At 41.7% G+C, this 26,275-nt stretch overlaps 1 protein-coding gene across 3 annotated transcripts in view; it reads left to right on the top strand.

Moving 5' to 3' along the window:
* Positions 1-26,275, top strand: part of PDE8B (phosphodiesterase 8B) — a 293,772-nt gene that overhangs the window by 37,982 nt on the left and 229,515 nt on the right. Inside the window, exon 1 of one of the 3 annotated variants that reach the window (XM_019968081.2) lies at positions 700-911. The exons of 1 other annotated variant lie outside the window; for it this stretch is intronic. In XM_019968081.2, the coding sequence (XP_019823640.1) occupies positions 888-911 (24 nt within the window). In that variant the 5' untranslated portion in view covers positions 700-887. Of the gene's footprint in view, positions 1-699; positions 912-26,275 lie in introns of those variants that run through there. One more of the 3 variants, XM_019968080.2, reaches the window with a different exon arrangement.

Below are 26,275 nucleotides of genomic sequence, written 5' to 3' on the forward strand. Positions count from 1 at the left end.
GCAGTTGAGAAAGGAGAGGCCTTTGTAAATGCTCCCTAGGTCTTTGTTAGACATCCCTCCACCAGAGGAGCCAGGTATGGGGCAGGTGTGGTAAGAACCAGGAGCTGGAGGCCAGGCTTATTTACAGCTGAAGCATTTAACTGGGCTCTGAAAGCTTCACCATATCTGCGCAGGCCTTTGATTCCAGCTCACTAAACAGACTGGGAGGAGGCAGGAAGGGGACCAGGACCTTTGTCTTGATCCACGTTGGTAAGTTGTCCCCACAGTTAAGGCTGAAGGACAACACCCCATCACACCCCACCAACTCTGCAATAGACACAGTGGAGTGTCCTTTACAAATTTATTTGAATACAGAAGTCTTCCTTTCAGTTTGAGGAAGAACTATCTATGATCTGTCTTGACTGCTGTCTGTGACAGAATCTCTTTAAAATGGTAGTGTACGCGGATTTGAGTGAGGAAGGAGGCAAATCTGATCCTTCCGTGTTTTCTTGCACATGGAGATGAAAATGGGAAGAGTGGGCGTGGTGAGAAAGAAGCTCCCTGTCCAGATTCCCAGTCCTGAGACGCGCCAGGTTGGGCAGCGCTGGCCCTTAGCCCTAACTCCCCTCGAGTGGCGAGAATAGCTAGGAGGGCACCAAGCAGGCTCCGAGTCGGGCTTCACACCCCGGGAGGGGCGCTAGGACCCAGGCACTCGCCGGCTCCAGGCGCGCCTGGGGAGTGAAGGCAAAGAGGCTCAGGCTCGCGGCCAGAGTCCCTCGGAAGGACCGGCCCCTTGGCGCGGGGCGGGAGGCCCGAGTGCGGAGTGCGGCCGCCCTGTGCCCTCTGTGAGGGGCTGCGGTGCGGGCCACCTGCACCGCTCGATTGCCCGGCAGCCGCCAGCCTCCAGCATGGACCCTCCGAACGCCGGCCAGGTGAGCCCCGAGCGCTGGATCTGCACGTCCGGCGAGCCGCCCCCTTCCACCACCCCCGAGCCCAGAGCTGACCCTGAACCCCTTTCGGACACCCTGCAGCTCCGGAGGGGCTTCTCCCCTCTCCAGCCTCTCCATGTACTGGTGCCCAACGTCCTTCTTCCTTCCCAGGAGGGGCGCGCCTCGATTGTCTGCTGTAACCGTCCGATTTATAATTTCAAATGGTACCAATCACCCACCAGCAGTGCGTCTGCGTCTGTGTGGCGCTTTCCCTGGGCAAGAGCCGACCTGCAGCGCCGTCAGGCCAGTGGCACTGACTCCTGTTGCGCCCCGAGTTTCCCACGCCGTCTCTGGGCGATCGTGGTGTCCCTGCCTTCCTTTGAGTGCTTCCAGCGGCTGCGTAGCTGCCATCCCTTCCGAAAAGCTAGCCCCCGCGGCCCCAGCCCTCGGCTTGGGTGGAGCGTGCCCTCCGGGATTCGGGGACCCACGCCGCGCGCGCGCGTACCCAGCTCGCGGGTCCGCGCTCGCTAGGCACCTTGACCTGCTGTGAAGTTTATACTACCAGCCTGCGGTGGGGGAGATGGAATGTAGCTTCAGAGAAGGGGCTCACACTGTGGGCTGTAGGAAAGTGCGGGTGAGAAGGGTCCACGGTGCAGGGAGGCGTTGGACCAAGGCAGAAGCTGCCTCCCGGAACTTGGGGTGGGGGCGGTCCTGGTGGGCGTCGGAGTGCCACCTGAAAGTGTACGTAGTTACCGGGATCAAGTGGACACGGTCCTGGAGTGTTGTGGGAGGCGAGGCTTGCGTTAGCCTTTATAACAGCTTGGCTAGAGGTATTCAGCCTGCCCAACCATTCTGCTTCCGGCTGAATCTGACAGGAGTTTACTGTCTCCAGATTGGCAAAACCAGAAAAACATCGCAGAGGAGTTGTTCTGGGCGAGTTTCTAGGGCTGCAAGACCACCCGGTTGAGTGGTGGCTAACCGGCCCCCGACCCCAACCTTGGCGGCCCGCTGGATCCGGGCACTGGGGGGCGTGCCTGCTCTGATAATAACTGACACGCCTGTGCCAGAACCTGAAGTTAAACACGTAGTGCAAACCTAGAAGAGACACTTCCTCTAAACTCTTGTGTGTTGTGTCAACCAAAACATTTACACAGGGCCCGAAGGGGTAGGTGAGGGGCAGAGGACCCGCCCTCTAGGATTGTATAATCTGCTGGTCAGCATCACAAGTTCTACTTGACTGCCCCTCTGACCTTGAATGAGCTGTTTTAACTTGGCTCAGTTTTCCAAGAAGCAAAACAGAAGAACGGTAATTCTCCAGCAGGGGAAAGAGCATTGCTATTGGGAAGCCTGCTACCTGAGTTCCAGCCCCACCTGTACCAGCTTTGAAACTTGGGACAAAACACATAACCTGTCTGGATCTCAGCTACCACAAAAAGGCTCAAAAAGATCCTTTAATTCTGGGAGTTTCTGTAACAGTAATTTGCCACGCTTTGATAGCTTTCCCATGCTCACTGCTTCTTTGGAGTCTAGATTGTACTTGGTTCCATAGAGCATACATGGACCAAAGAAATACTGGATCAGAATCAGAACTGTGGGTGAACTGTATTTTAATTCTATTCTGTTTATAGAGCTGCACAAATCTTTCAGGCTTAAGATCTGTGGAAATAAGCCTGGCTGGTTTAGTTAATACTTAGAATGCCCTAGGAAGGACCTCAAATAGAAAGTCCTGTTTTAAGTCAGAGTATGGTTGCATAAGGAGAAGGCAATGGCAACCCACTCCAGTGTTCTTGCCTGGAGAATCCCAGGGACGGGGGAGCCTGGTAGGCTGCCTTCTTATAGGGTCACACGGAGTCGGACACGACTGAAGCGACTTAGCAGCAGCAGCAGCATGGTTGCATAAAAGGTTCTGTCTGTGCATTTGAAAGACCTTTGCCATAACCACCCTGTTAACCTAAGTGAGTAGAAGAGACCCAAACTGATCCTTCAATAGAAGAGGGCTGGTTCTACTGTGTATTTCATGGAGGCACCTTGGGTTATACCTGATGAACAATATATTTACTTACGAATGACTCTGTTAATATTAACTTCTCAGAAAAGCAGTTTATCACTTCAGTAATGAAATAATGAAATTGTCTTTAGAGGACTCATTAAATATCAGAATGCCTAATATTGCTAGAGTTTATTGGGGTAAGCACTGGTTTAAAAAGCACTGCCTTTTTATTTAATTTCAGTAAGGAAAATAAGCAGAATGATTTATTATGTTTTCTTACAAGATAATTTTTTAAAGGAGATTAAAAAAAAGTAAATACAACACAAATTAAGGAAACCTTGTTTCTTCAGGTTCCAGAGATGAATAACATCATCATTACCATAATGGTGCCTATCTATTAAGCACTTACTATCCACCACGCATTGTTCTAAGCACATTATATACATAGTCTCATGGAATCCTGTCAACAACTTCTGAAGGAAGTGCTATAATTTCTTTCAACCTACTGGTGGGGGAACTGAAGCTTCTTGCATGTGATCACCCAGCTGGTAGACAGTAGAGCTCCTTGGGTTCATTTGCAATAATCCAAGGGATGTGTAAGATGGAGGAGGTGGGGAGGGAAAAAAGTACCTACTGAGTGTTGACTACTTTATACCCCTCAGTGCACGGATATTAATAAACATTTTATGAGTTGTGTTTTTATTTTTCTAGGTATCTTTTCTTGCTTTTAATATGATTTGGGCATCTTTTAATATGAGCAAAGGCTGACCTCTTTCTTTTTAACTACAGTACATAGATTTGCATGTAGATGGACGAATCATTATTTGTTCAACCAATTCCCTGTGAGTTGGCACTTGGATTATTTCTAAATTTCCACATCACGTATGGGGCTAGCACTGTGGGTCTTCATGTTTATATATTTCTGCACACCTGTTCAGATATTTCTGGTAGATTAATTCCTAGGGGTGAAATTGTTATTACTATGTAGTATGTATTTTTTAATAGATGCTGCCTACTTGTGTTCACAAAAAGAAATGTAATTTCTGATCTGGCATCCTGTTCTTCCTTTAACACATTTTCGGGCTTTTGATGAATCAGTGTATCTGAGTGGGTCTCAGGTGTATCATGTGTAAAGTAGGATTAGTAGGATGTGTTGGTTTCAAGGTCTCTTCTGCAAATGTGTACAGTTAGAGGATGAACAAATAAAATTGTCCATATTTGACTTTTTTTTTTTTTTTTTTTACTTCAAAACCATAAGTTTCATGTGGATTTACCTAGCAGCACATGAACTCCTGAAATATCCATTTTTGGTACCCCAGGTTTCTGAGGACTTCAGTGTGAGATATGGCTTTGCCTTATCTTGCATGCAAATCTGTGTCCTGCTCTCTTTTTGAAAGGGCCTCAGTCCTGCTGGATTAAGACCTACCCTAATGACCTCATTTAATGTTAGTCACCTTTTTAAATGACCTCTCTCCACATACCGTTACATTCAGAGGTACTTGAGGCTAGGACTTCAGCCTGTGAATTTGGCAGGACACAGTTCATTCCATAACACGTTCTCTGTCAGATGGCACGTACTGAGGTGTCGTCACCTGTTTTTATTTGAGAGGACAATATGTTTCTGAAGCTACATCACGGAATCCTCTCTCTTTTCCCATCACATCCTCCCCCCATTGCCTAAAAAAAAAATGTGTGTTTGTGTTTTGTTTTTTTTTTTAATTCCCTGGGTATTCTTTAAAGGGGTCCAGTATTCATACTTGTGTCAAGTAATCTTTTTTTTTTTCAAGTAATCTTTTATTAATGGCATTGAATCTCATGTGAGACAAGGTGACTATAGGTGGGAGGTGGTAAGCGTTTGATTAAGAGCTTGCATCCCAAAGCAGGCTGCCTGGGTTTCTAATCCAGCATCATGACTCACCAGCAGAGTTTTATCATCTGTAAAATGGGAAGAGTAACGCTTAACCTTACAGGGTTACTATGCTGATTCAATGAGATAAGTATGTAAAGTACTTGGCCTATACTGCTGCTAAGACCTTCAGTCGTGTCCAACTCTGTGCGACCCCAGAGATGGCAGCCCACCAGGCTCCCCTGTCCCTGGGATTCTCCAGGCAAGAACACTGGAGTGGGTTGCCATTTCCTTCTCCAATGCATGAAAGTGAAAAGTCAAAGTGAAGTCGCTCAGTCATGTCCGACTCTTAGTGACCCCATGGACTGCAGCCTACCAGGCTCCTTCATCCATGGGATTTTCCAGGCAAGAGTACTGGAGTGGGGTGCCATTGCCTTGGGGGCTCAAAAATGGGACTCTGATTACTTCGCAACTTCAGAAGTCCATGGGCTCAGTGTGGTCTGCCCCAGCCTGTACCCCAAGGGTACTGACAGCCCAGAGGCTTTGCTCTTGGAGTTCCCAGGAGCACGTGCGCATGCTGTGGTCTCATAGTTGTTGAATAACCATTGTAAATGTTCAACAGCTCACACACATTAAAGTCACAAGCTCACAATTCTATCTGAGAGCTGAAAAGCAACACCAGAGACCATTCCCTCAAATCGCCTATTAAGATGATAGCCCCATTTCAGCTGAGGCACCCAGCTTGGCAGTCAAAGTGTTAAATGTGAGAGCAGCATTTCGGTTTTTCTGAGATGTATCCTTGCCCATTTTAATGCCCCTGGAACCAGGGTGTGTTTTGCAATCAATGGTACCTGAGAGTTAGAAACATTTTCCCATTGATCTGCCTGAGAAGATAACCTCAGACTTACGTTCTCACCGCAACTTTTCCTTGGAAACATAAGGAGTTAAGACAAGTGTGGATTGCTCTATACCTGGGATGAATTATCTGTCTCGATTATTGTGAAACTCTAGATTCCTGGGACCACTCTGGGACTAGGAGAGCTTGCAGTGGTCATGTGGCCTTGGGCCTGCTGGACTAGAGCGATATGGAGGCCAAAGGAAACCAAGGTAGCGGGTTCTCTGGAGCTGAACCATACACGTCACCTCTAGTAACTGTGTGCATCCCCCGAAGCAGAGGAAGGCCAAGGCCAGATCTGCGTTGGGAGTAGTTGCTGGCCTGCCTATGAGACCACAGACACTGTACGAACTGTATTTCCTGTCCTGTCTCCTGCTGTGAAGCTAAGGAAGGGCACAGCTAGGAATTCAAGGGTGTTGTGAATTGATTACCCATCTGGATCTGTGACGACTCCTGCTGGTGGGACAGCACTTAATCAACTACTGACGGCCAGGCAGTGGTTGTGATATACTTGTCATTGCCTGTGAATGCATTTACTAAGTATTACTTTCTGATATTTTCAACTTTTCAGTGGAGATAGGTGCGTTGTTGATGATACATATCTTGAATTTAATTATTGATTCAGGTGATTTCAAAAAGGTTACACTGTGATTTGGCATTAAAACAAATAATTGTTTACATGGTTATATGGAGAGTAGAGGGGCTAGAGCAGGGTGGATAAATTTGATATTGATAAAGCAAAATATTTGTCATTGGAGAAATGATGCGATTTCAGTTTTCTTTTTTTGCAAATGCCTTTAATATGGAGCCAAATGCTTTTAATATGGAAAAGAACCCACAAGTACATTGAGCTAGATTTATATTTTATTATTGAGATATACACAAGAGGATTACCTATTATGTCAAGTTACTAAACCAAAGGCAGGAGAAATTGCCGAATCCCTCAGTATAGTTGAAAAAATTTGAGGCTGTGAGAGGCTACTGGAACTAATTCTTGTATCTTATAAGACTATTATTATGCCATTATGGGAGAAGGCAATGGTGACCCACTCCAGTAGTCTTGCCTGGAGAATCCCATGGACGGAGGAGCCTGGTGGGCAACGGTCCATGGGGTCTCGAAGAGTCAGATACGACTGAGCGACTTCACTTTCACTTTTCACTTTCATGTACTGGAGAAGAAAATGGCAACCCACTCTAGTGTTCTTGCCTGGAGAATCCCAGGGACGGAGGAGCCTGGTGGGCTGCCATCTATGGGGTTGCACAGAGTTGGACACGACTGATGTGATTTAGCAGCAGCAGCAGCAGCAGCATGCCATTATGTCATAATTAAATGGGCAGCATTTTTTTTTCTCTTAATGGTACATAAAGTGATGGTGTTTTGTACAATCAGTGGTATCTTAGATTTGATTGTTGTTGTTGCTCAGTCGTGTCCGACTCTTTGTGACCCCATGGACTGCAGCACACCAGGCTTCCCTGTCTATCACCATTTCCCAGAGCTTGCTCAAACTCATGTCCATTGAGTCAGTGATGCCATTCAACCATCTCGTCCTCTGTATCCCCTTCTGGAATATGGTAAAAGTGGTAAAGAGAGGTCTGGAACCTAGATGTCCTGCCTCACAAGCTTTAATTTCCCTTGCATTCACATTCCTTGACCAAGGTGTTATCGGTAGCCTCCAGATTGGTGACAGAGTCATCTTCATGACCCTGAGAGTGAGGAGCCTAGGCTGCAAAATTTAAGGAGGCCTTCAAATACAGGGCCAGCATCTGAGAGTGAATACCTTCTTAAAATGGCAATCTAGTTATCTTGTCCTAGTCCCAGCCCCGGTTTTGAGCTTTGAAAAAGATTTCAAAGTTTTCCCTAGATGATTAGGAAAATTAAACGGAAGTATAAGTGGATGAAAAAACAATCATCTAAAACACATGACCAGCCAGTGTCCTCCATTGCAAGTATGAGTGCTCCGGAGTGAGACCTGTGGAGAGCATCACCAGCAGCGGTGGGCACGTTGCTAAGAAAATGACCTCAAAAACACACAGTGTGTGAGTTCTTTACCCTTGTACGTGTGTTCGGAGGCCATGGCTGACTAATAGGAAAACAAATGATTTTTGTAAGTTTCTAGGCTCTTTTACTAGTTCCATTTAGCATTTTTAAAGCGAAAATTCAAGGCCATCTTCCTTGCAATGGCATGGAATGTGAAGAGGTAAATTCAGCACCTCATCAAATCGCCTCTGTTTTGAAAAACTGCACAAAAGATCTTCTCAGTAACCCAGGAGTGCCTTAGAAGGTTGGGGAGTTCTGGATCCTGTCCTAGCTAGTGGTGGGGTGATATGAGGAAGATCAATATAAATAATATCAATGTAGACTTTACTATGAGCCTCTTTGGCAAACAAGCCATTGAATGGCATTTCTGCCTGAGGAGCATCCTTTAACAATACACATTTTTCTGTCTCAAAGAGGAAAAACTCAGTTTTATCTCAGAATGGCATTTTCCAAGGGGCAGTGCCCGCTGAGGTATTCTCACCATCTGTCTTTTGCTGAGCAGGCTTCTCCATTTAAGGAAGGGTATTTCAGGTATCAACAAAAGAGTCTGAAATGCAGTACTTGGATGCAATCTTAAAAATGACAGAATGATCTCTGTTTGTTACCAAGGCAAACCATTCAATATCGCAGTAATCCAAGTCTATGCCCCAACCAGTAATGCTGAAGAAGCTGAAGTTGAATGGTTCTATGAAGACCTGCAAGATCTTTTACAACTAACACCCAAAAAAGATGTCCTTTTCATTATAGGGGACTGGAATGCGAAAGTAGGCAGTCAAGAAACACCTGGAGTAACAGGCAGATTTGGCCTTGGAATACAGAATGAAGCAGAATGAAGAGTTCTGCCAAGAAAATGCACTGGTCATAGCAAACACCCTCTTCCAACAACACAAGAGAAGACTCTACACATGGACATCACCTGATGTTCAACACCGAAATCAGATTGATTATATTCTTTGCAGCCAAAGATGGAGAAGCCCTATACAGTCAACAAAAACAAGACCAGGAGCTGACTGTGGCTCAGATCATGAACTCCTTATTGCCAAATTCAGACTGAAATTGAAGAAAGTAGGGAAAACCACTAGACCATTCAGGTATGACCTAAATCAAATCCCTTATGATTATACAGTGGAAATGAGAAATAGATTTAAAGGCTAGATCTGATAGATAGAGTGCCTGATGAACTATGGACGGAGGTTCGTGACATTGTACAGGAGACAGGGATCAAGACCATCCCCATGGAAAAGAAATGCAGAAAAGCAAAATGGCTGTCTGAGGAGGCCTTACAAATAGCTGTGAAAAGAAGAGAAGCGAAACGGAAAGGAGAAAAGGAAAGATATAAGCATCTGAATGCAGAGTTCCAAAGAATAGCAAGAAGAGAAAAGAAAGCCTTCCTCAGCAATCAATGCTAAGAAATAGAGGAAAGCAACAGAATGGGCAAGACTAAAGATCTCTTCAAGAAAATTAGAGATACCAAGGGAACATTTCATGGAAAGATGGGCTCGATAAAGGACAGAAATGGTATGGACCTAACAGAAGCAGAAGATATTAAGAAGAGGTGGCAGGAATACACAGAAGAACTGTATAAAAAAGATCTTCACAACCCAGATAATCACGATGGTGTGATCACTCACCTAGAGCCAGACATCCTGGCATGTGAAGTCAAGTGGGCCCTAGAAAGCATCACTATGAACAAAGCTAGTGGAGGTGATGGCATTCCAGTGGAGCTATTTCAAATCCTAAAAGATGATGCTGTGAAAATGCTGCACTCAATATGCCAGCAAATTTGGAAAACTCAGCAGTTGCCACAGGACTGGAAAAGGTCAGTTTTCATTCCTATCCTAAAGAAAGGCAATGCCAAAGAATGCTCAAACTACCGCACAATTGCACTCATCTCACACACTAGTAAAGTAATGCTCAAAATTCTCCAAGCCAGGCTTCAGCAATATGTGAACCGTGAAATTCCTGATGTTCAAGCTGGTTTTAGAAAAGGCAGAGGAACCAGAGATCAAATTGCCAACATCTGCTGGATCATGGAAAAAGTAAGAGAGTTCCAGAAAAACATTTATTTCTGCTTTATTGACTATGCCAAAGCCTTTGACTGTGTGGATCACAAGAAACTGTGGAAAATTCTGAAAGAGATGGGAATACCAGACCACCTGACCTGCCTCTTGAGAAACCTATATGCAGGTCAGGAAGCAACAGTTAAACCTGGACATGAAACAACAGACTGGTTCCAAATAGGAAAAGGAGTTCGTCAAGGCTGTATATTGTCACCCTACTTATTTAACTTATATGCAGAGTACATCATGAGAAACGCTGGACTGGAAGAAACACAAGCTGGAATCAAGATTGCTGGGAGAAATAATAACCTCAGATATGCAGATGGCAGAAAGTGAAGAGGAACTAAAAAGAGGAACTAAAAAGCCTCTTGATGAAAGTGAAAGTGGAGAGTGAAAAAGTTGGCTTAAAGCTCAACATTCAGAAAACGAAGATCATGGCATCTGGTCCCATCACTTTATGGGAAAGAGATGGGGAAACAGTGGAAACAGTGTCAGACTTTATTTTTCTGGGCTTCAAAATCACTGCAGATGGTGATTGCAGCCATGAAACTAAAAGACGCTTACTCCTTGGAAGGAAAGTTATGACCAACCTAGATAGCATATTGAAAAGCAGAGACATTACTTTGCCAACAAAGGTCCATCTGGTCAAGGCTATGGTTTTTCCTGTGGTCATGTATGGATGTGAGAGTTGGACTGTGAAGAAAGCTGAGTGCCGAAGAATTGATGCTTTTGAACTGTGGTGTTGGAGAAGACTCTTGAGAGTCCCTTGGACTGCAAGGAGATCCAACCAGTCCATTCTGAAGGGGATCAGCCCTTGGATTTCTTTGGAAGGAATGATGCTAAAGCTGAAACTCCAGTACTTTGGCCACCTCATGCGAAGAGTTGACTCATTGGAAAAGACTGTGATGCTGGGAGGGATTGGGGGCAGGAGGAGAAGGGGACGACAGAGGATGAGATGGCTGGATGGCATCACTGACTCAATGGACATGAGTCTGAGTGAATTCCGGGAGTTGGTGATGGACAGGGAGGCCTGGTGTGCTGCGATTCATGGGGTTACAAAGAGTCGGACATGACTGAGTGACTGAACTGAACTGAACTGACTGATTTCAGGTGTTTTCATGTAGCAGGCGCCAGAAGTTCTTAGCATGAGGTTACTCATGTTGTAGGAATCCATTCTGTTGAAAAGGCCATAGCACCCCCATGAAAGTGAAAGGCACTCAGTCGTGTCTGACTCTTTGTGACCCCATGGACTATGCAGTCCATGGAGTTCTCCAGGCCAGAATACTGGAGTGGGTAGTCATTTCCTTCTCCAGGAGATCTTCCCAACCCAAGGATGGAACCCGGGTTTCCCACATTGCAGGCGGATTCTTTACCAGCTGAGCCACCAGGGAAGCCCAATGGATCTCTACAATAGCAGAAAAGATCCCGTGGCTTCAGGGATTGCACAAGAGAGAAAAACAAGCAGGAACATGGGAGAGCAGAATGGAAGGAGAACAAGGGAAGGCTGCCCGGAGGAAGAAAAAAAGCACCATGTCCCAACCCTTTTGCATCACAGGACAAGGAGGACAATGGTGATGTTGTCTGGGATGCTGGAGGTGGTGGACAAGGCACTGTCTGCTCCAGGCCCTGCACAGGTTGCCTGAGGGCTGAGAGAACCAGTATCTTGTCATACTGTGCCAGTTCAGGCAGTCCATTGCTGAGAAAACCCTGGTGGAAAGTGTAGCCGTCAGCAGGAGGGAGGCAGGGAGCCCAGGGCCACTGGCTTATCCTCCCCGCCTGCCTTAAACACTGAGCTGCCTCTTGTCTTGACCCACATGTAACTGGTCTTCTTATTTCTGCCCGAAGCCCTACCTCATAGGCTCGTCTGCGGAACTTCTCTCTTTTTCTGTCTGAGCAAGATCTGGAGACCAGGGAGAGCTACGGGCAGCAGAGGAGGATGTAGCCGAGGGTGGTTGCGTCTCCCCTCTGACTTCTCTTCCGTTAAAGGAGCAGGTTTCCAGTGCCCATGCAACAAGTTACTACTGAGCATCATGCAGGTAGCAGACAGTGTTTCTCTCTTCTTGGCGCTTACCTTCTGGTGTGGGGTGAGGGGAAAGAATGAGAGAGTGAGAGAGAAAGCAAGCAAGTCAGAGGGCGGTCAGCATGTCTGAGGGAGAGAGATCACCAGGGAGAAGATAAACCCAGAGAGGACTTCCTGAGGTGGGGTAGGGAATGTTGCTTTATTCACTTAGGGTGTTAGAGAAGGCCTCCCTGGAAAGGTAACATTTGAGCCAAGTCCCAGAGGAAACGGGAAGCGAGCTGTGTAGATGGTTGGGAAATGCATTCCCAGCAGGGAGGAAGAGTAGGTGCAGAAACCTTGAAGGAGTATTGCCATCTCCAAAGTGCAGTGTGGAGGCCAGTGCAGTCAAAGAGGTCACTGAGGGCCTTGTCCTCTGCTGTGAAGACTCTGAGCCAGATGGGAGTGATGGAGCCTGATCTAAGCTGGGGCGATCATGCTGGCTGCTGTATTGAGAGTAACCTGAGGGGAGCCAGGGTGAAGCCTTGGTCCAAATAAAGCCCCACCTGGATGCCTTTCTTCATAACCTGCCTTTGAGTACCTCTGAGAGTTTTCTGGAGAAGGCAATGGCACCCCACTCCAGTACTCTTGCCTGGAAAAGCCCATGGACAGAGGAGCCTGGTAGGCTGCAGTCCTTGGTGTCACTAAGAGTCGGGGACGACTGAGAGACTTCATTTTCACTTTTCACTTTCATGCATTGGAGAAGGAAATGGCAACCCACTCCAGTATTCTTACCTGGAGAATCCCAGGGACAGAGGAGCCTAATGGGCTGCCGTCTATGGGGTCGCACAGAGTCGAACACGACTGAAGTGACTTAGCAGTAGCAGCAAGAGAGTTTTCAAGGGAAAAGGTAGGTCATGGTTTGTTAATTGAAAAATACTGCTCTACGTAAATAAACCTAGTCAGTGGACAGATGAGAACTAATGGAATCGTTGGTTGCAGAAATGGATCTGATAAATGGGGTGAAAGAGAGAGAGAAGCCTACCACCCGTGAATTTGGTGCTGTTGCCAAGTGAGGCACACTAAGAGCCAGGAGAAAGCCAGTCTTGGCTAATCCATGATCTGACACACACCTGGGTGCGACAGATGTGCTCCTGCAAGCTTCCTTTCGCTTGGTCACAGCAACATTGGTCTGGTCTCAATGACTGCGTTCACAGGTCTGAAAATCCCACCATCGCACTGGGTCTAACATATGCAGCAGCTGTCTGATCTACTGGCCAAGGCCTTCTACAGAATTAAAACAACTGCTGGTCTCTTAATATGTATTCCAGAAAAGCTTTCATCAGCTGAAGTAAAAATAGACTCAAGAGTAACATCATTAGTAAAGAATGGCATGCTCATTTTTTAGTCATACCATAGGTTGAGTGTTTAAAACAGCAGATAATTAGTTTCTCATAATTCAAAGCTAGAAGCCCAAGACCAAGATGCCATCAGAGTTAGTTTCCAAGAGGCTCCTCTCCGTGGCTTGTAGATGGCTGTCTTCTCACTATGTCCTAAGAGGGCCTTTTTCCTGGCACTCATGGAGAGTGCTATGGTGTCTCATTTTTCCTTAAGGTCACCAGTCCTATCGGATTAGGGCCCCACCCATTATTTCCCTAAAGGCCCTATTTGCAAATATAGTCATATCAAGCATTAAGACGTCAACCTTTGAATTTTGGGGGGCACTTCAGTCTGTAACATCAGGCAAATGTTGCAAGTTTTTTTTTAACGTACCTTTAAAGTGTACAGTGTGCTGGTTTGGACAGAAGTGCAGCCCATGAAACATTACTGCAATCCAGATATAGTGCTGTTCTCTCATCTCTTCCCTTGTGCTTTTGCCCGTCAATTCGCAACCCCACCATAGACCTCAAGTAGCCACTAGTCTTCTTCTTATTCCAGTAGGCTAGATTTATCTTTTCTAGAATTTCATATCAGTCAACTCGTACACGTAGCCTTTTGTGTCTGTGTCCTTTCACCCAGTGTGATGATCTTGAGATTCATTCACGTTGCCGTGTGTATCTGCAGCGTGTCACGTTTGATCACTGAGTCGTATTCTATTTTATGGATGTACTGCAGTTTACTTACTCAGCTGGTAATAAACACTTGGGTTATTTCCAGCTTGGAGCTATTATTTTAAACTCCACTCTAGACCAGCCTTTGGGCATGTATTTTCATTGCTGTTGGGTGAGTGCCTAGAAGTGAAATCTCATGGTTGTAAGGTAAGTATATGTTTAATATAAAACTGCTGGGCTATTTACATTCCCATCAGCAATGTATGAGAGCGCCAGCTATTCTGCATCCTTGTCGTCACTTGGTATTGTCGGTCTCTTGCATTTTTAGCCATTTGAGCAAATGTATCGTGATATCTCTTTGTGACTCTATTTGCAGCTTCACTAATGACTAGTAATGATGCTGAGCATTTTGTTTTTCATGTACCTACTGGCTATTTTAATGTCTTGTATTGTGAAGTGTCTGTTCAAGGTTTTTACCCAGTTTTTATTTGTCTTGATTATTGATTATAAGAGTTCTTTATATATTCTGCATACAAGTCTTTGAACATGTATTTCTTCCAGTCTGTGGCTTGCCTTTTTATCTTCTTAGGATTAGCTTTAAAAGAGCACACGTTTACACTTTTGTTGAATTCCAGTTTATCGAGTGTTTTTTCTTTCACGGTTTATGCATTTTACATTCTTTCTAGGTAATGTTTGCTCACCTCTAGTTTGTAAAGATCTTCTCCTGTGTCTATTTCTAGCTTCTTTAGTTCCACGGTCTATTTCCAGTCAATATTTGTGTATAGTGTAAGGTAAGGGATGAGGGTTGCTAGTTTGTATTTTGTTTTTGCATATGGCTATCCACCATTTGTTGAAAAGGTTATATTTGCTCCGTTGAATTTTCTTGGCACTTTCATTGCAAATTAATTGACTCTCTTAACTGAGTCTCTATGTGGACACTATCCTTATGCCAGTACCACTGTCTTAATTACTATAGCTTTATATTAAATTTCCAGAGAAGGCAATGGCACCCCACTCCAGTACTCTTGCCTGGAGAATCCCAGGGACGGGGGAGCCTGGTGGGCTGCCATCTATGGGGTCGCACAGAGTTGGACATGACTGAAGCGACTTAGCAGCAGCAGCAGCAGCAGCATATTAAATTTCAAAATCAAATATTGTTATCTTCCAACTTTGTTTTTTCTTTTTTAAAATACATTTGGCTATTCTAAGCCTTTTGCATTTCTACACAAATTTTAAAGTCACTTTGCCAGTTTCTACCAAGAAAACCTACTGGGGTTTTGACTGAAACTGTATTGAATCTATTGATCAGTTGAGGAAGAATCAGCATCCCAGCAAAATAGTCTTCTGATCCAAGAATATTATATGCAGCTATTTATTAAGGACTTCTTAATCTCTCTCAGCTGAGTCTTATAGCTTTCAATCCAGGGATCTAGAGAGAGACTTTTATGCTTTTAATATCATTGTAAATAGTGTTTTAAATTTCAGTTTCCAGTTGTTCATTTTTAGTATATAGAATGTAATTAATTTTTGCTTGTTGACATGTATCCTGTGAGTTTGCTAAATTCACTTGTTCTAGTAGCTTTTTCTGTAGAGTGTTTAGGACTTTATCTGTGCAATTATGTTGTCTGTGAATAAAGTTCTACTTGTTCCTTTCCAATCTGAATGCTGCTGCTGCTGCTGCTAAGTCACTCCAGTCGTGTCCAACTCTGTGTGACCCCATAGACGGAAGCCCACCAGGCTCCCCCGTCCCTGGGATTCTCCAGGCAAGAACACTGGAGTGGGTTGCCATTTCCTTCTCCAACGCATGAAAGTGAAAAGTGAAAGGGAAGTCACTTAGTCGTGTTCGATTCTTCACGACCCCATGGACTGCAGCCTACCAGGCTCCTCCATCCATGGGATTTTCCAGGCAAGAGTACTGGAGTGGGGTGCCAGCGCCTTCTCTGTTCCAATCTGAGTTGCTCTCCTTTTTCTCTATTATACTGGCTAGGGTCCCTGGTGTAGATTTGATAATAGTGCACACCTGTGCCTTATTCCTGATCTGGGGGGGAAGCACTCAGTCTTTCACTTTTAAGTAGGATGATTGCTGTTCGTTTTTCATAGAGATTTAAAAAATCAGATTGAAAAAGTTCCTTTCTACAACTGATTTATTGAGAGTTCTTATCATGAATAGATAGCACATTGTCAAATGCTTTTCCTACATCTATTGCGATGATGATTTTTTCCCCTTCATTCTGTTAATGAATTATATTGATTTTTTATTATGGCAAATGCACATAACAGAAGATTCACTTTTTCACCATTTTAAAGTATACGATTCAGTGCTGTTAAGTATGTGCATAATGTTGTACAACCACCACTACTACCCAGTTCCAAACATTTTTGTCTCTCCAAAAGGAAAGCCCGTGCCCAGTAGGCACAACTCCCCATTCACATCTTCCTCCAGCCCCTGGTCACCACTAATCTGCTTTCTGTCTCTGGATTTGCCTATTCTGGGAATTTGACATAAATAGAACCACAGTGTGTGGCCTTTGTGTTTGGCTTCTTTTACTTAGCATAATGTCTTCAAGGTTCATCCATGTTGTGGTATGTATCCATACTTCATGTTTTAAAAATGACTGTATAGTGTTCATGGGTTTCCCAGGTGGCTTAATGGTAAAGAACCTGCCAATATAGGAGACATTGGAGATGCTGGTTTGATCCCTGGGTCAGGGAAGATCCCCTAGAGTAGGAAACGGCAACCCACCCCAGTTTTCCTGCCTGAGAAATCCCATGGACAGAGGAGCGTAGTGGGCTACAGTCCATGGGGTCACAAAGAGTCAGGCGTGACTGAGCACGCACTCACTAGGATTGCTGTATAGTATAGATACACCACATTTTGTTTATCCTTTCATCTGTCGATGAATATTTGGGCTGCTTCCACCTTTTGGCTCTTATGAACGGTGCCGCTGTCAACATTCATGTAAGTTTTTGAACATCTGTTGTCAATTCTTGGGGTATAAGGGTTTCAGGTTTTGCACATCATTACTAAACTTGTTATTTTTCTTTTTTAAAAAAATTTAGGTATCTTAGTGGGTACGAAGTGACATCTCACTGTGGTTGTGAATTGCATTTCCCTTTTATCCTTGTTCGCCACTTGTATATCTTCTTTGGAGAAATTTTTATTCAAGTTCTTCGCCCCTTTTTCCATTAGGTTTTTTGGTCTTTTTTATAGTTGACTTGTAGAGGTTTTTTTTTTTTTTTTTTAATATATATATATTCTGGATCATTAACCCTTATCAGGTATTTGATTCTCAAATATTTTCTCCCGTTCTATGAAGTGTCTTTTCACTTCCTTGATAGTGTCTTTTGGTGTACAAGTTTTTAGTTTTAATGAAGTCCAATTTATGGATTTTTCTTTTGTTGCTTGTACTTTTTGGTGTCGTGTTTAAAAAACCTTTGCCAAATTCAAGATCATGAAAATTTGCCCCTATGTTTTCTTCTAAGAGTCTTATAATTTTAACTTTTAAATTTGTCTGTGACACATTTTTAGTTTTTATATGTGATGTGAGGAAAGAGTCCAGCTTCATTCTTTCACACACTGATTGACTTTTGAATGTGAAACTAACCTTGCATTCCTAGGATAAACACAACTTGATCATGGTGTACTATTTAGAAAAATATATTACTGGAATTGATTTGCTAAATTTTGTTAGGATTTTGCATTTATGTTCAGGGAGATGTTACCTGAAATTTTCTTTTCTTAGAATGTCTATTCTTTTGTAGTTTGCTTTATCATCTGGATAATTTTGGCCTTATGAATTGTGAAGCGTTTCTTATTGTTCAGTTTTATGAAAATGTTTGTGTAGTGTTGGTATTATTTCTTCCTGGTGAGCTTTATAGGCTTCACCAGAGAGTATTTCTGAGACTGGCGTTTTCTTTGTAAGCAAATTTTAAACACAAATTCAGTTTCTTTAGGGAAATTTACATTTAAAAATACTTTTTCTTGAGTGAGGTTTGATACTTTGAGTAATTATCTAAATTGTTAATTTATTCAGATAAACTTGTTTGCATTATTTCTTCTTAATCTTTTAATGACTATAGGGTGACTGATGTCAATAACTGGTGTCTTCTTTTTTATTGGCCAGTCTTGCTAGAGGTTTATTAATTTTATTGATCTTTCAAAAAACCAGCTTTTGCATACATTGAGTTTGCCTATTGTTCACTTGTCTCCTATATATTAATTTCTGCTTTTATATTGTGTCCTTTTTTCTTCTTAGTTTAGATCTAATTTTCTCATTTTTATTTTCCATAGACTTTTAAGTGGAATCTTAGCTCCCTAGAGTTAAGCCTTCTTCTAATAAAAGCTTTTAAAGCCATAAATTTCCCTTTAACAACCACTTTAGCTTATATACAAGGTTCTATTTCATTTCAGTTTTATTCAGTTGAAATATTTTCTAATTTCCCTAGTTCTTATTTGACTTATGGATTACTTAGTATGTTGTTTAATTTCCAAATATATCTGGGTTTTTCAGATAATTTTCTTATTGAGTTCTACTTTAAAACCACTGTGATCAGAGAATATTCTGTGTGTGAGTTCCATCTTTTAAATATATTGAGACTTGTTTATGGATTAGCCTATAGTATATCTTAGTGAGTGTTAACATGTGTACCTGAAAAAAAAAATTTATTCTGCTCTTATTGGGTAGTGGGATCAGTATAAATTATGCCAAGTTGATAAATGGTATTTTGCAAGTGTTTTATATACTTACTCTTTTTCTATTTGTTGTATCAATTGCTGCAAGACGAAATTTCTGAGTAGAATTGTAGACTTGTCTACTCCTCTTTTCAGCTTTATCAGTTTTTGTTTAATGTATACTGAAGTTCTCCAATTGAGCGCTTCCATATTTAGGATTGTTGTGTCTTCTGGATGAATTGACCTCTCTATCATAATGAAATGCCCTTTGTTATGCCTAAGTATATCTTATTCTGAAATCTACTTTATCTGATAATCATTATAGCCAGTTTTCTTTTTAGTCTTTGCAGGGTATATCTTATTCTATCCTTATCCTATCTTATTCTATCCTATTACTTTTAACTAATCCATCTTTATATTTAAAGAAGATTTTTTAAAGTAATATATAATTGGTTTAATTATTGTGCTTGGATAATTTACATTTAAAGTCATTAGTAATCACAGTAATTTAATTAAAACATTTATATGGTAGAATATAGGGCACTCACATTAGTATTTGTTTCCTTTTTTCATCTGTTTTTATTTGTTTTTACCCTCTTTGCGTTCTTTCATGTTAACTGAGTAATTTTAATGATTTTATTTCATATTGATCTCTTCTTTGTTTCTTTTCTTAGTGATTGCTCTTAGATTCACAGTGTATATTTTTAAGTTATCATAATGCACTTTTAAATATTATTACACTCTTTACTGTTTAGAGTAAGAAGAATCCTACAATATGCTTCCATTTACTCCCTCCCGTCCTTTGTGCTGTTTTTGTCATTTTCCTTCTATATGTTTCATAAACACAATACATTGCTATTATTTTTGCTATAAAGTTAATTATCTTTTCAAAGCAATAAAAATAAGAGAAAGGTATTTTATGTTTACCCTCATGTTACCTTTATGTTTCCCCTTTACACACATTCCTTGGAGATATTGCAGTTTTGGTTCCGCCATTGCAATAAAGTGAATATTGCAGCAACGTGTCACATGCATGTTTTTGTTTCCCAGTGCCTATAAAAGTTGCTTTTACACCATACTATTGTCTCGTGAGTGTGCAGTACCACTATATCTACAAGTAACATACATGCTGCTAAGTCGCTTCAGTCGTGTCCCACTCTGTATGATCCCAGAGACGGCAGCCCACCAGGCTCCCCCGTCCCTGGGATTCTCCAGGCAACAACACTGGAGTGGGTTGCCATTTCCTTCTCCAACGCATGAAAGTGAAAAGTGAAAGTGAAGTCGCTCAGTTGTGTCCGACTCTGAGCGACCCCATGGACTGCAGCCCACCAGGCTCCTCCGTCCATGGGATTTTCCAGGCAAGAGTACTGGAGTGGGATGCCATTGCCTTCTCCAGTAACATACATACTTTAAATCAAAAGGATTTTGTTACTAAAAGAGGCTAACCATCAGACGAGCCTTCAGTGAGTGGCAATAGTGGCATCAAAGATCACTGATCACATATCAGCATGACAAATATAATGATAATGAAAACATTTGAAATACTGAAAAAATTATTAAAATGTGACTCAGAAACACAAAATGAGCAAATGCTGTTGGAAAATTGGCGCTGATAGACTTGCTTGTTACAGGGTAGCCACATACCTTCAACTTGTATGAACTGCCCTCTCTTTAAAGTACAGTAACACAGAGTACAACGGAACAGGGATGCCTGTATTTTAATGCTGTTCATTTATTTGTGTATGTTCTAATTCCTAACTGGTCTCATTTCCTCTACTTAAAGAACTGTTAACAATTTTCTTGTAATGCGTAATTGCTGATGATGAATTCTGTCAATTTTTGTTGGTCTGAAAAAGGCTTTATTTACCTTCATTTTTTGAATGAAATTTTTCCTACATATAGGTTGACAGTTTCCTCTTTCAGCACTTTAAAATAGTCCTCTATTTTCTTCTGGATATTTTTAGTTTCTAAGGAGAAGTCCATCATTGTTATTTTTTTTCCTCTGTATTTACTATGCCCTATCCTCTGGCTTTTTAAAAGATTTTCTTTTTATCAATATTTCCAGAAATTATATTGTATCTTGGTATGGTTTTCTTTTGGTTTGTCCTGCTTGAAGTTTGTTGAATTTTAGATTTGTTGAGTCACTGAGGCTCTATTAGTTTTCTTTTAGCTTTCTCTCTCTCTTTGCTTTACTTTGAAAAATTTTAATTAACATGTCTTCTACTTTACTGGTCTTTTCTTCTTCAGTGTCTGATACGCTCTTTATTCTATCCAGTGACTGTTTCATTTCAGAACTTATATTCTTCATTTTTAGCATTTGATTCCTTTTTAAAATCTCTTCTTTAAAAAAAAATCTTCTCACAATGTTTATGTTTTCCTTTCAATACTTGTACAATAGTTATAGTGGCTCTTTTAATGTTCTTATATGCTAATTATAATATTTTTTATTTCTGTTTCCATTTGCTGATCTTTCTTGTGATTACTGGCCATATTTCCTACTTATCATACCTAGTCTTTGCAATTGTATGTTCAGTTCAGTTCAGTCGCTCAGTCGTGTCCGACTCTTTGCGACCCCATGAATTGCAGCACACCAGGCCTCCCTGTCCATCACCAACTCCCAGAGTTCACTGAGACTCACGTCCATCAAGTCAGTGATGCCATCCAGCCATCTCATCCTCTGTCGTCCCCTTTTCCTCCTGCCCCTAATCCCTCCCAGCATCAGAGTCTTTTCCAATGAGTCAACTCTTTGCATGAGGTGGCCAAAGTACTGGAGTTTCAGCTTTAGCATCATTCCTTCGAAAGAAATCCCAGGGCTGATCTCCTTCAGAATGGACTGGTTGGATCTCCTTGCAGTCCAAGGGACTCTCAGGAGTCTTCTCCAACACCACAGTTCAAAAGCATCAATTCTTCGGCGCTCAGCCTTCTTCACAGTCCAACTCTCACATCCATACATGACCACAGGAAAAACCATAGCCTTGACCAGATGGACCTTTGTTGGCAAAGTAATGTCTCTGCTTTTCAATATGCTATCTAGGTTGGTCATAAGGAGTAAGCGTCTTTTAATTTCATGGCTGCAGTCACCATCTGCAGTGATTTTGGAGCCCAAAAAAATAAAGTCTGACACTGTTTCCACTGTTTCCCCATCTCTTTCCCATGAAGTGATGGGACCAGATGCCATGATCTTCGTTTTCTGAATGTTGAGCTTTAAGCCAACTTTTTCACTCTCCCCTTTCATTTTCATCAAGAGGCTTTTTAGTTCCTCTTCACTTTCTGCCATAAGGGTGGTGTCATCTGCATATCTGAGGTTATTGATATTTCTTCCAGCAATCTTGATTCCAGCTTGTGTTATGTTAGGCTTTTTAAATATTACATTGTAAGTGTTTAGATTTTTTTTTTCCTTAAAGAACGTTGGATTTTGTTTTGGCAGACAAGTTAATTTTGGTTCAATTTGACCTTTTAAAGGATTGCTTTTCAGCTTTTAAATGTAGGTCTGGTGTAGTATTTTCTAACCATTCTTTAACCTAATTAAAGCACGACCCACTGGGTTTTCTACTAAATTTTTGAGTGATCGACAAGGACTTTCTACTCTGGCTTGTGAGAACTTGGATGGCTCCCAATTCTTTGTGAGTTCTGAGTTGTTCAGCTTACAGCTTTCCAGTCACTCTCTTCCTGGTCTGTAGAATTTCACCCTACTCATGCATGTCTTGGTATTTAGTAAACTTTCAAGTATCCCTCAGTGCTCTTTGTATAGTTTCCTCTTTCTGAAACTCTGTCTCATAAATTCCAGCCACAAAAGCCTCTCCAAACTTTGATTTCTGTTACCTCAAGTCAGTGATGCCACAGGACTCCTTCTCTGCTCCAAGGTATGGAATGTCTCCAGAGTAAAAGCTAAGATTATATTATATACCTCATCTGTTTCCTTTCTCTCAGGAATGACAGTCCTGAGCTACCTATTGTCCAATATCTTAAAATAATTGTTTTGTATATTTTATCTGTTTTTTTAGTTGTTAATGGAATGGGGATAACTTTGGTTGCTGTTTCTTCATCAGAGCCATTAATTAGTCCATGCTTCAAATATTTATTCATGATCCTACACAAAAGATTGCCATCTCGAATGTGATTCTGTTTGAAGATGTACTCTGAGGTGTTTTATGTTCTTTTTTCCTCATTCTTCCATAATTTAAAATAATGGGCATTGCAAAGAAATTTGGAAGGATGCATTGCATTTTTTTTTATTATGAAATTGTCTGCCCCACAATGGCTTCTATGCCTATTCTCCAAATAGAGCTCATACAACTTATTGATACAGTATTCAAGCTCTGAAATGACTCTCAGACCTTTCCCAGGGGATACTTTTAAGCCCCTGATTGCTAGATTTCTACTAATGGCCATTCATGGCTTGCTCCCTACATTTCCTGAGAAGAGAAATTACTTGAAGATGTGGCATCTCAAACTAATTATTATATATGTTTTGTACTTGTTCATATTATACAGGAGAATATATGAAAAGTACAATTAATGTGGAAATTTATGCCATCTGAATTGTAATAATTTAACTCAGATGACCATTATATCTACTACTGTGGGCAAGAATCCCTTAGAAGAAATGGAGTAGCCATCATAGTCAACAAAGAGTCCGAAGTGCAGTACTTGGATGCAGTCTCAAAAACAACAGAATGATCTCTGTTTGTTTCCAAGGCAAACCATTCAATATCACAGTAATCTAAGTCTATGCCACGACCAGCAATGCTGAAGAAGCTGAAGTTGAATGGTTCTATGAAGACCTACAAGACCTTCTAGAACTAACATCCAAAAAAGATGTCCTCTTCATTATAGGGGACTGGAATGCAAAAGTAGGAAGTCAAGAGATACTCGAGTAACAAGTAAATTTGGCCTCAGAGTACAGAATGAAACAGGAAAAAGGCTAATAGAGTTTTGCCAAGAGAACACACTGGTCATAGCAAACACCCTCTTCCAACAGTACAGGAGAAGACTCTACACATGGACATCACCAGATAGTCAATACCAAAATCAGATTGATTATATTCTTTGCAGCCAAAGATGGAGAAGCTGTATACAGTCAGCAAGAACAAGACCAGGAGCTGACTGTGGCTCAGATCATGAACTCCATATTGCCAATTTCAGACTGAAATTGAAGAAAGTAGAGAAAACCACTAGACCATTCAGGTATGACCTAAATCAAATCCCTTACAATTATATAGTAGAAGTGACAAATAGATGCAGGGGTGTAGATCTGATAGAGTACCTGAAGAACTATGGATGGAGGTTTGTGACATTGTACAGGAGGCAGTGATCAAGAGCATCCCCAAGAAAAAAAAATGCAATGAGGCAAAATGGTTGTCTGAGGAGGCCTTACAAATAGCTGAGAAGAGAAGAGAAGCTAAAGGCAAAGGATAAAAGGAAAGATATACCCATTTGAATGCAGAGTTCCAAAGAATAGCAAGGAGAGATAAGAAAGCCTTTTTCAGTGATCAGTACAAAGAAATAGAGGAAAACAATAGAATGGGAAAGACTAGAGATCTCTTCAAGAAAATTAGAGATACTAAGGTATATTTCATGCAAAGATGAGCACAATAAAAGACAGAAATGGTATGGACCTAACAGAAGCAGAAGATACCAAGAAGAGGTGGCAAGAATACACAAAAGAACTATACAAAAAAGATCTTCATGACCCAGATAATCACGATGGTGTGATCACTCACCTAAAGTCAGACATCCTGGAATGCAAAGTCCAGTGGGCCTTAGGAAGTATTATATAAAAAAAGCTAATGGAGGTGATGGAATTCCAGTTGCACTTTTTCAAATCCTAAGTGATGATTATGTGAAAGTGCTGCACTCAATATGCCAGCAAGTTTGGAAAACTCAATAGTGGCCACAGGACTGGAAAAGGTCAGTTTTCATTCCAATCTCAAAGAAAGGCAATGCCAAAGAATGCTCAAACTACCGCACAATTGCACTCATCTCACACACTAGCAAAGTAATACTCAAAGTTCTCCAAGCCAGGCTTCAACAGTACACAAACTGTGAAATTCCAGATGTTCAAACTGGTTTTAAAGGCAGAGGAACCAGAGATCAAATTGCCAGCATCTGTTGGATCATTGAAAAAGCAAGAGAGTTCCAGAAAAACATCTACTTTTGCTTTACTGACTATGCCAAAGCCTTTGAATGTGTGTATCACAACAAACTGGAAAATTCTTAAAGAGATGAGAATACCAGACCACCTGACCTGCCTCCTGAGAAATCTGTATGCAGGTCAAGAAGCAACAATTAGAACTAGACATGGAAAAGCAGACTGGTTCCAAATCGGGAAAGGAGTACATGAAGGCTCTCATCCTGCTTATTTAACTTATATGCAGATTACATCATGCAAAATGCCAGGCTGGAAGAAGCACAAGCTGGAATCAAGATTGCTGGAAGAAATATCAATAACCTCATATATACAGATGACACCACTCTTATGGCAGAAAGCAACGAACTAAAGAGCCTCCTGATGAAAGTGAAAGAGGAAAGTGAAAAAGTTGGCTTAAAACTCAACATTCAGAAAACTTAAGATCATGGCATCTGGTCCCATCACTTCATGGCAAATAGATGGGGAAACAATGGATACAGTGAGAGACTTTATTTTGGGGGGGCTCCAAAATCACTGTAGATGATGACTGCAGCCATGAAATTAAAAGACACTTGCTCCTTGGAAGAAAAGCTATGACCAACTTAGCATATCAAAAGGCAGAGACATTACCAAAAAAGGTCTGCCTAGTCAAAGCTGTGGTTTTTCCAGTAATCATGTATGGATGTGAGTGTTGGACTATAAAGAAAGATGAGAGTGGAAGAATTGATGCTTTTGAACTGTAGTGTTGGAGAAGACTCTTGAGAGTCCCTTGGACCTCAAGGAGATCAAACCAGTCAATCCTAAAGGAAATCAGTCCTGAATATTCATTGGAAGGACTGATGCTGAAGCTTAACTCCAATACTTTGGCCACCTGATGGAAAGAACCGATTCATTGGAAAAGACCCTGATGCTGGGAAAGATTGAAGGCAGGAGGAGAAGGAGGGGACGACAGAGGATGAGGTGGTTGGATGGCATCACTGATGCAATGGACATGAGTTTGAATAAACTCCAGGAGTTGGTGATGGACAGGGAAGTCTGGCATGCTGCAGACCATGGGGTCACAAAGAGTCAGACATGACTGAGCAACTGAACTGAACTGAGCTGATGAATTTCTCACAAAACTTTCTGCACTTTCATGCTTTAAGTGTCTTATAAGTGTATAGATTTTGTGGCTGTGCTCTATCTCTGAGAAAAGTGTTAAGAGAAGGAAAATCTTAAATCCTGGCTTGAATCCTTAATTTAACAACTATGTTTCTCCTAATGTGTCATTTCCATTTCTACATTCTAGGGTTTTTTTTTTCTTTTAAAATTGTTGTTTATGTTGGTGATTTCAAAAAATTCTCCACTAGGAAGGATCTGAATCTTATCTTTTAGATCTCAGAAATGCAGTACATATAGCCTAAGCCATGTGTGTGTATATATATATATACACACATATATATATACACACCCATATATGTATTTGGTTAAATATATATATAATATATATGTTTGTGTGTGTGTGTGTATATATATATATATATATATATATATATATATATATATATATATGTGGCTTCTCTGGTAGCTTAGTCAGTAAGAATCTGCCTACAGTGCATGAAACCCAGATTTGATCCCTGAGTTAGGAAGATCCGGAGAAGAATGGAATGGCAACTCACTCCAGTATTCTTGCCTGGAGAATTCCACGGA

This window comes from Bos indicus, chromosome 10, assembly GCF_029378745.1.
Source record: "Bos indicus isolate NIAB-ARS_2022 breed Sahiwal x Tharparkar chromosome 10, NIAB-ARS_B.indTharparkar_mat_pri_1.0, whole genome shotgun sequence".
Lineage (NCBI taxonomy): Eukaryota > Metazoa > Chordata > Mammalia > Artiodactyla > Bovidae > Bos > Bos indicus.